Source organism: Akebia trifoliata, chromosome 12 (assembly GCF_017979445.1).
Source record: "Akebia trifoliata isolate Shusen 1 chromosome 12, ASM1797944v1, whole genome shotgun sequence".
In the NCBI taxonomy this organism is placed as follows: domain Eukaryota; kingdom Viridiplantae; phylum Streptophyta; class Magnoliopsida; order Ranunculales; family Lardizabalaceae; genus Akebia; species Akebia trifoliata.
In genome coordinates, this window is record NC_141386.1 from 2,957,053 (window position 1) to 2,967,813 (window position 10,761).

At 32.6% G+C, this 10,761-nt stretch overlaps 1 protein-coding gene across 1 annotated transcript; it reads right to left on the reverse strand.

The window, feature by feature from the left end:
* Nucleotides 1–1,245: 1,245 nt before the first annotated feature.
* On the reverse strand, nt 1,246–10,661 carry LOC147388614 (inorganic pyrophosphatase 2-like). Its single transcript, XM_086418353.1, has 5 exons — nt 10,652–10,661; nt 2,641–2,765; nt 2,204–2,325; nt 1,909–2,110; nt 1,246–1,667 (listed from the first exon to the last, which is right to left on the reverse strand). The coding sequence occupies exons 1-5, from the start codon at nt 10,659–10,661 to the stop codon at nt 1,548–1,550; spliced, it is 579 nt and encodes a 192-aa protein (XP_086274479.1). The 3' UTR covers nt 1,246–1,547.
* Between the last annotated feature and the right edge of the window lie 100 nt (nt 10,662–10,761).

Sequence of the window (10,761 nt, forward strand, 5' to 3'; positions counted from 1 at the left end):
TCATGCCTAATACTGAGACGACTATAGCGATATGTCTCGATCTCTGATTTGTTTTGAAACCATGATTGTAATTCCTATTGACTATTATCCATAACGCTAAAGGGGAGGTAGTGAGTGCTCTTGCGGAATGTTCTATAGAGAAATCAGTTCTCTGGCACGAACTCAAGGCAATCTTGGAGGGTATTCGATTAGCTAAGTCATTGGACCCGCAGCCGCTTATAGTGAAAGCCGACTCACTGCTATCTATTCAAATCCTTAATAAGGAATTTCATTGACCATGGAGAGTTAAGCTGTTAGCTAATTCATTGTCCATGAAAAGTCAAGCTCTTAGCTAACAAAATCTGGACCCTATACTTTACATATGGTAATATTCACCTTAAATTCACCTTTAGAGAAGCAAACAGGCTTGTGGACAAACTTGTTTCATTATTAACTACTCAAGATACTAGAATCATTTTCGCTTCTGATCTTCTATTTGAGATGAATTCCATTGTAAGAGATGATGCCTTTGGGATCCCCTATGTGAGATTGTAACTTTTTTTCTCTCTTTTCTATATATTATGGTTAGAGGGGTCTGTCTCAATCCCTAATTACTCTCCAAAAAAAAATCTGAAATTATAACATGTGCCACATGGCATTTGAGAGGATGTTATCACCCAAGAGAAAGGGGGAGTAGAGTTAAGCTAAAAGGATAAAACTTATTTCAACCAAATGGGATTAAAACTTTTTTTTTTTCTTTTCATAGATTTTTGAGAAAATTTAAAGTTGCTAAAAAATGAACCAAAGTAAATAAAGTTAAAAGCAAGTAAACTTATGAAATTAAAGCACCATTGGAGGTGGATCTACCTAAAACATGTTAATGAGCAACTCTTAATCTCTAGCATTTTTATAATTCAATCGTAAAGGTTTATTGTGAACTCCTTAAATTGAAAAATTTAGCAAATGAAAGTAAATGAGGGAACATAAGTCCAACGTATAGGGGCTTTTAAAAAAATGATTCATAAATATGATAGAGAATTTCTATTGCCACACCAATTTTTTTTACTAATGCCACACCAACTATGTGCAATTTTGGATGATATATGGAGGAATTGGTGTGGCATTAGGAAAAGTTGGTGTGGTAATAGTAGCTCTCATATGACATAGGAAACACATATTTTGCAACATTATTGATCCATGATGTAGACAACGTTCTTCCTTGAGCTTGGTAAAACCAAATGTAACTAAGTACACAAACAATTACAAAGCGAAAGAAAGAAAAATATAATTGGCTTTGCTAGTATTGAAATTTGTAGCTTCTAAAGTTGAATTCAAAGAGCTTGAGGAAAGGGTTCATGGGTAGAGACTGGTATGGTCTGAAATTTGCAATCCATCGATATTAATGCAAAATTTCTATTATTATTGTCTTCCTGGATGATTGTGTTAATTAGGTGAAGAAGAATTCGTTCGAGATCGTCTCCATTGCTCCATTCATGTATCTCTGCCTTGATTAACAATGGGTTGTTACAAATAAGCTCCCAAACTGGATAATCTTTCCTCGGCATTAGTCAATCTTCTTTTCCAAGCTTCAAACTCGGGCAGTAATCACCCTTTCCGTCTCCAAGATAAATGAATTGCTTCTTTCCCTCCGCGAAAACAGAAGCTTTGATCCTTTCCATTAATAGACCCTATAGGGAAAAAAAAATCATAAAATGGGTTAAATAAATTAGAAGTAAAGAATATAATTCAAATTTGATCTATATGTAAATTTAATTTTTAAAATTCATATAATACCCTGCATTATACAAAGTGGGTCCTAAAGGGGAAAAAAATTAATCAAATTTTCGGTTTTGGTTGACTAAGATTGAAAGGGTGTCTTTGTTAGCTTAGTCCCTTTAATTAATTAATCTAACTAAACAATTAAATTACCTTGCACATGTTAGGAGGGCAAAGATCACAACCGTGAGGAGAGGAGGTGAAATCATGGAAGGGGGAGATCATGAGCTTCCCTTCTTCATCAATGAAGCTTGGATTTGTGTTGATCTCCGAAAAATAATCCATCAAACCATGATGTTTCAATATTGTCTCAATGAAGAAGAGATTTGCATCACTCACAATCCTCAAATCACATCTGAAATAATTAAATAAACTCATTATTAGAACCATATTTTTTTAGCAAAAAATTAAAATAAATTTGAAGATTAATTGTGATTAAGAAAAATACCCAAGAGCATAGGCTGATTTAATGGCTGAGATTATACGAGGATGCAATGGAGCACGTTTCAAGACCTCAGCTATATTTTCGATTGTCTTCCCTTGTGAGTGAAGCTCCTTCATCATCTTATCCTGAACAGATTCAAGAACAACAACTCTTCCATTAACACAACAAATCAACAAATAAAAAGCCATAACAATGAGCACCAACACATCTCTGCTTGAAACAAATATAAAAGAACTTTAATTTTTCTTTAAAAATCCAATTGAAATCTCAAATAAAATCAAAATCTAAACCATGGGTTTTCTTCAAATTTGCAGACTTACGAGAAAATCTAAACTACGGGTTATTTCAAAAAATAAAAACCCAATTACATGAAAGATTCAAAAAAACAAAACACAAAAACACAAAAAAAACAAAATTAGTAGATTAGAAATCAAACTAACCATAAGAGTGTTCCAAGGCATGGTAGGGAGGAGTTCATTGAACAACTCTGTCGCATTCAACTCATCCACCACCCAATTATCGCTGTCGCAATCAATTATCGTTTTGTCGAAATCAAATACAATTTCTGAGAAATCAAGAAATCAGTTTCAGGAATCGCTTCTCACCAATGAGGCTAAGAAGTCTGAGGGTATATTGTATTTAGGAAGATTTACCAAAACATGCACCAAATTTTGAATATTTACCAAAACAGTAAGCTGTACAAATTAATTCCAAAAATGGTAATTTACCATTTTTGGAATTAATTTTTTTTACCAAAACAGTAAATTGTAAATATTTTGTATCGAAAATACCCTTTTTGTTTTTAATATGCATTTACAATTACAACCTTCACAATAACTCAAAATCCAAGGAAATATTTCGATCACTTGTGCTCGATGGTAAGAAGAGGGGAAAATCTTGCTTGACGGCACTTCGTTCAACGGTAAAAAGAGGGGAAATTCGTAATTTCAGTCAAAATTAAAAAAAGGGTATTTTTGAAAAAAAATATTTTATTTTACTGTTTTTACTAATTTGGTAATATAAAATAATTTCGAAAATGATAAAATTACCGTTTTCAAAATTAATTACTACAGTTTATCGTTTTGGTAATTAATTATGAAAAGTGCATCGGTTTGGTAAATTTCTCTTGTATTTAATATTTACAGGGACTTCTGAGGCAGACTGACTAGAGCCTTAAAATAACGTCGATAATTACCACGAAGGCACCATATCTAGATTTAGGACTCGCTATTCCCGGGAATGCAGCGATGCCACGTTGGTGTAAAAAGGAATATTCGATATGTTTCCTAATTCTTTACTAACCTGTAAAGTTAGGCGTGGCGTGTGTGATCCACACGGTTTAATTATCTATTATCATATCTATTCAAGGTGGGACCCACCTACCAATCATACAAAAATTAAGATCAAAATAAAATATACACTGGGAATTGACGGTCAGGATCATCCGGATTTCTGGGATTATTTTGTCATTGTGGAATTAATGTTTGATTCTGATTGCAATATGTATTCTTAATTAGCCAACCTTTTATGAACTAAGAATTTGGGAATTTGGGAAGATTAAAAGGCGTAGGTTATTTTATGGGAAAGATCAACCACATCTTAGTGTGGCATTAGAAAAGGTTGGTGTGGCAATAGAAATTATCTTTATTAATGACCATCATTGGAGGGATTTTGATTTTCATTCCCCATACACATACTCAAGTAAGTATAGATAAATCCTTAGACCTTGAACTCAAAACAAAACTCTTCTTGGAGGGATGCATTGTCCACCATGATTTCAAAACTCATTTGAGACCGAGACGTATCACCTGGGTTGCCTTGGTATCAGGCATGGACGAGTCAATGTATCGGACGAGATTTAAAACTCCACGTTCATTTTTCTCATTGTTGAACAAGACGTCTCAAATGTATCGAAAAACTCATTCGAGACAACTCGGTATCTATCATGGACAAGATGAGACGTGAAACCGAGTTACAACTGTCTATTATAATTTTTTTTTTTCATTTTTCTTGAACACTTGAAATTTCATTCAATCAATAGCTCATCATGAATACCTGAAATTTGAAAAGAAGTAGAAGTAGGTTTGTAAATGGGTGGTCGATTATCTGGATATAATTCAAATTGGTATTCAAATAATCAAATATTATTCATGATATTTGGATATTGGATTTTAATTCAAATAAAATTTTATATTTCAATCCCTATGATATGGATTTGGAAATCAAAATAAGCACTCTAATAACATCCCATTCAAAATTCGATTAGATACCATAATCATATATATAATTTATTGTGGGGGTGTAATTTTGTTCAATTACATGGATCAATAAGATGCATCCATGTGGCCACTAAGGCAAAGCTGAATGGGGAGGAATTAACACACATCTCATCCTTGGGAAAGGAGGAACCATTCGATAAGAGAGAGGTTCAGCCAACACATCCCTTCATCACTTCGGCTAATCTCTTAAGGGGGGCTCAGTCTGTGCAACACGTGTAAATATTTGAAGCATTGGGCCTAACTTTATTGAGAACCTAATTGGTGGAGGATTACAGAATTAGAAAGAGAATAAGAATGGACTGAGTGAAAGGCTTCCTAGGGTAAAGAGTAGGGGAAGACCCTGAGGATTTCACTTACGAGGGCCAAACTAATAGTACAAAAATGAAGAAGGTACCAACTAGCTTAGTTGGTAAAGTCTTTAGGTAATGATACCAAAAACCTGGGTTCAATTCCCTCTAGCATTGAGTTACTAAATTCATTTAAAACATTCTTACTAATAAAAAATTATATTATATAAATGAAATTAGAAAAGTATAAATAATAAGAGAATTTTAGAAAATCTATTTACTATAGAAATAAGAAGATTTAGAAAAAATTCTTAAGAAATGAGAAAAGATGGTTTATTGGCTTCTTTAAACCCAAACTCTCAGAGTGCAGAATGAATGCAAATCCGAACAATTATTCTTTTGTCATTTTTACCAAAATAGCATTTATTTTGGAGGAAAAAACCCCACAAAATTGTCAAGTAATGTTATCTTGACTCGATGAGCTTTAAAATTACGAGTTGTTGAAGCGTATAACAAGTTAATGAAACTATGAAAGATTTAAATCTCACCTTATGGTATTCTAAACAAGATCCAATGCCATGGGGATATAGAGGAAAATATTCTATGATAATTAAAATTTAAAAAATAAATAAACTTAAAAAAATATTATTTTTGACCATTAAATTTGGGAGTTTAGTAGCCGTCCATTTTAAAAATCTTGGAACTAGCTCCAAATTAATTATTTTTTTGGAACTCAATTTTTCCATGAAATCTAGAAGGTTGGGGTGTTGGATTGCCAGTTTGGTAATCCATTTGTGTTCAACGAGCCTTACTTCGATCATAATGGAATTAATATTCGGTTTTGATTGCATTATGGATACCATATTTAGCAAACCTTCTTTGAACTAAGAATTTGGGAGCAGGGTAAGATTTTTTGGTGTAGGTTATGTTATAGGGAATATAAAGCATATCTTATTTGTAATTTAATTATGCGTCAGGGATCTGATGACTCATGTGCAAAACACATGATAAGCTTGATTTAACTAGGCATGAACATATGGACCTGGAACCCAAATCAAAACCAGCCCACACATAGGCTTGGACTTGAACATGATTTACACCCAATTCGTGCTTGGATTGATAGATTTTGTTATGGGTTCAAATTCAGGCTAAAATCAGGTCTAAAACCTAAACCAAACATGAATTTGAAACTCGATTGTAATTTTTAATGACGATCATTGAGGGGGATTTTGATTTTATTTTTGTATTTTCCATGATAGTAGGTGCCAATCATCAAGGGGGATTTTGAATTTTTTTTTTTTCCATACCAATTGATGACATGTGCAAAATCATCTATATTATAAGAGCACTAGAGTCACTCGTGCCTACGGTACAGGCAACCTCTCACAGGTTGAGGGGTAAAAGCAAAAAAAATAATATACCCAATAATCCACACAAGACTCGACCCAATATCTCAAAGTGAGCTGCTTAGTGAGGAATAAGTTATCTTCACTAAGCCTTCATATAAGCTTGCTTCATAAAGTAAACTATGCTCATTTGTAGCAAACAGTTTTACGAATAAGTTGGAGTAGGTGGTGAAATTTTAACACAATCTGCAAATACAACCATGAATACAACTCGAAAATGATACAAAATTAGTTGGTAAGCCTAATTGGTTTGTGATATTATTGAAAAAATTTAAGGTTAAAAAGGTAAAAGATGAAAGACAATAAAATAGATTAAAAAGGTAAAAGAGGAAATATAGTAAAATTATAAGGGGTGAAGTGTAAAAGAACTAAAATAGATCCCAAAAAACTATAGCTTGATGGGAGGGTTAAGAACATAAAATTAAAAAAAATAAAGTTGAAAGAGTATTATTAAAGAATTTTGAGGTTAAAAGGGTAAAAGATGAAAAATGATAAAATAGGTTAAAAAGGTATAAGAGAAAATATAATAAAGTTAGAGGAGTGAAAATAAAGTTAAATGAGGATAAAGAGAAAAATAATAAAGTAATTAAGGTGGGTCCCACACAAACGTTTGTGTCTCGCAACTGTACCAACTCAGTTGTGTTTTACTATATGTGAGTTAAAAGATAAAAGAGAAAATATAGTAAAATTATAGGGGTAAAGTGTAAAAAAAATAAAGTGGATCCCCACAAAACTATAGTTTGATAGGAGAATTAAGGGTATAAAAGTGAAAAAAAAAATTTGGAAGTATTATTAAAGAATTTTTAGGTTAAAAAGGTAAAAGATGAAAAATAATGAAATAGATTAAAATTGATAAAAGATAAAATATAATAAAATTAGAGGAGTTAAAATAAAGTTGAAGGGATAAAGAAAAAAAATAATAAAGTGTTTAAGGTGAGTCTCACACAAAGGTTTGTATCTTACAACTGTACCAACTCAGTTATATTTTATTATATAGATTTTTATGATGATAACATAAAAAATAAAAAAAAAATTATATTTTTTTTGCGCTCACATGGTGAAAGGTATACAAAGAAACAAACTATGGTTCTACCCAATGGCGAAAGAAGTCAGTTCAACATTTTTTTATAATAATAGTAGGATTGTAATTCTATTGATTTTAACAAAAATAACCCTCTAAGTTTAAATGTCAAGATGAGGGCATTTGTGAGATTCCCAATTTTGGTATCCAACTGCTTCCAATCCGCCTTCTCTCATTATTATGGAAAAGATAATAAATAGTGGAGTAAAATATTTTTCATTATTATTTATATCTTAGCATTATTTTCCATTTCATTTGTCCGAATATAAATTGAATTGGTATTCAAATACTCAAATATGATTCAATTCAGAAACCCAAAAAAATTTATTTGAATCCTTATTGGAAACAGATTCAGAAATCAAAATACCCACTACAATAATATCCCATTAGAATCCCTGATTCAAAGGAATCAAAAGGCTGCCATTCTTTGGTTCAGTTAGTGGTTAAAAAGAGTATACTTTTGGGACGAAAGAATATCATCCTTAGAGAGATCAAACATCTAATGACTTTAATAATTTTATATTTTAAAGGAAAAATAGAGGTAACCACTTTTTTTTACTTGTTTCATCATGCCCAATTCTTTCTAGAATTGGATTGTTTAACCATATCACTTTAATTCCACATTCAAGCTCAATTGTCAGTATTTCCTAGTTAATCGTTGAGTGTTGAGGTGTTTTATCATCAAATCGTCATTTTTTACTACCAAATAGTTCATAGGGAACTGAGATCATGATTCATGCAAGCTCCTCGATAGCACAAGAAGTTATGCTCAGCCGCAATGATTGAGTGACACATTTTCTGGTATTCGATCATGAAATGCATGCAAAAATGTTTGATATAAACCCATGTCATGTTTTTGAGAAAAATATTATCTTTCAATGAATCAATTAACCCCTTTGTGTAGGAATAGTAGTCCCCTAGATAAACATTCAACTTGAGATTGGTGGATTGTAACTATTAGATATGATAATTTTTCATATTTGATTCTTAATCATTGAGTTGATCATTTATGGTTAAATTTGTCCTATTCAAGGCCAATATGGAATTATGTTTGTCTTCGATATTAGTATATATTTTTTTGGAGATAGTATCGCACCTTGTGGTATTTCAATCCAGAATGTTGGGACAGCATGGCAATGTTGGTGGCGATCCATTTTCTCGGTGTGACGTTTCCTGACATCTAAGAGTATAGCTCAGGGACGACAATTTTGCCCTGCCCTGACAATTTTGTTTATTTAGCATAAATTGTTGTAACCTAAACACAGCACAAAATCCTCTAAGCAAAGACGAGAGAATTATACACATTAGTAAGAAGCTATAATTGAATACATGACACACTCACCAAACATTATAAGCATTTTGGGCAAGACCCAAAATTCCAAAAACAGACACAAGTGACAATTACTATACATATGATCGTAATATTAACAGCTACAATAACAAAGATATGATGATCAGGCAACCGTTCAAATTTCAACTATCCACTTTCTCATTACCTCCCCTCCTATAACTGCCAATTCGACCACCATGATGTGGCCTCCCTGTATTTCAAAGAAATCAATAAAACTCTTACAGGCAGTGGGGCAACAATCAAATGAAGAAAAATGACATTAATTTCTTTACTTGTTTTATATGACGTCCCCATCTGACACACACCCCTACGCTCCCATTAAGAACCGTAGATCATTTGCCTCGGGATACACAAGAAAAGATTTATGATTATGTGTATCCCGAGGCAAATTATCTACCGTTCTTGTAGGGGGAGTGTGTCCAAGGGGGGGTGTTAGGAAATCATTACACTATAATTTATATTCTTTCTAGCATTTTGTTGGATCCAGACATGATTAGTCCAGATCCGATCCAATAAGGTACCAAAATCAGATCCCTATCAGACTGAAATGGATCGGATTTTGGGTCTGATCCGATCTTATATAAATCATATTTTTTTTTTAATCATTCACTTATATAAAAGAGACACCAAAACCATTCAAAATATTCCATAAGGCCAAGTTTTCAAAAATATCGGTCAAGTTCTTCAAGATCAACAGCTTCCAACTTGTTTTTGACCTAATCAAAGGGCTTTCAATCTATAATAGAAAACTTGTTCGACATCAAATTTAATTTTTAAATTATGATTTTGACCAATAGGCTTTGATAAGGTCCCAATAATCTCATTTTGGGACCTTAATTTCATCAAGATTATCATCGTTTAAATGCTAATTCCTTAAAATAATAATAAATTATATTAAATCCCAAATTAATGTAGCTAACAATAGTTTGTTACTAATTTCAGGTGAAAATGGTACATTCGGAAACCAACAAAAGGTGTAACAACTACGGTTACAATACGTGAGCCGAAAGGAAGTTTCCAGAAAAACCTCGATCGATTTGGGCGCCACATCACCGCACTGCGGTTAGGCTTTGGTGCTCTGCGGTGATTTCGAGAAATTTGTCCTCGAGATTTTCATAGAAGCTTCCAATTGCTTCGGTGGTTGTAATTGAATGGGTCGTTCGAAGCGAATCATCCGAAAAGTTGACCTGATTACCCGAATACGAACATTATAAATTTGAGGGTTGATTTCAAAGAAGGGGTCCCCTCTTGGGTCCCTCTTAGGCTCTTCTCTTCTATAATTTTCTTTAGTTTCTTCTTAGAATTCTCTGTAATTTTCTTGTGAGAAAGCTCTTGAGTGTAGTGAGAACATCAAGAATGGGATTTCATTGTTTTTGTAATTCTTTGGAGAGATATAGAAGAAGAATTTCAGATCGATTATCAACTTCTTCACTCACGTTCTTTGCTCTTTTATTAATTTCTACAATTTTAATTCTTGCGAAGATCGACTAGACTTTCCTTAGAGAGGTCAAGAATGCCGAAGCAATTTCATCCTACCAATGTTGTTTGATTCTTTATTTCTAGTTTACATGTTAATTCTGAAAATCTTCTTAGGATAAGATTAGCAAACTTATACATTCAAATCAAGCTTAGATGATTGTTACTTAGATAAGCTCAAGAACAATCATGCTATGTGAAGAATTGAAGTATAAGTTAGCTACACTTGTTTGAAGTTGGGATTCTCATGAATACTCTTCGGTTACCATCAATGTTTAATTCGATTTATCTTCTGATCCACGAGCAATGACTTGCTACGTGGATTGAGTTATAATTAGAATAAATCAGCATTTTGGATGAATTGCAAAGGTTGAATTGACCTCTTTAAACTCTTTTTCTTATATCTTCAATCTTTATTTTCTGTTTTTAATTTCAATTGCAAGAAATTTTCATTTCATTTGTGCAACAAATCAATTCTGTTTTAAAATTAATCTGTTTCTAACTCTGTTTTTGATTTTTTCCGAATGAGATCTTGAATCCAAACTGTCCCTGTGGAATAAATTCGACTTACCAAAGTCCATCTCTTAAATCTCTATCTCTGCATATCTATAGCAAGCTTTACAACCGATCAGGTTTTGAGTATATTTATATGAAACATGGAGGAATAGCCCTCAAATGGGT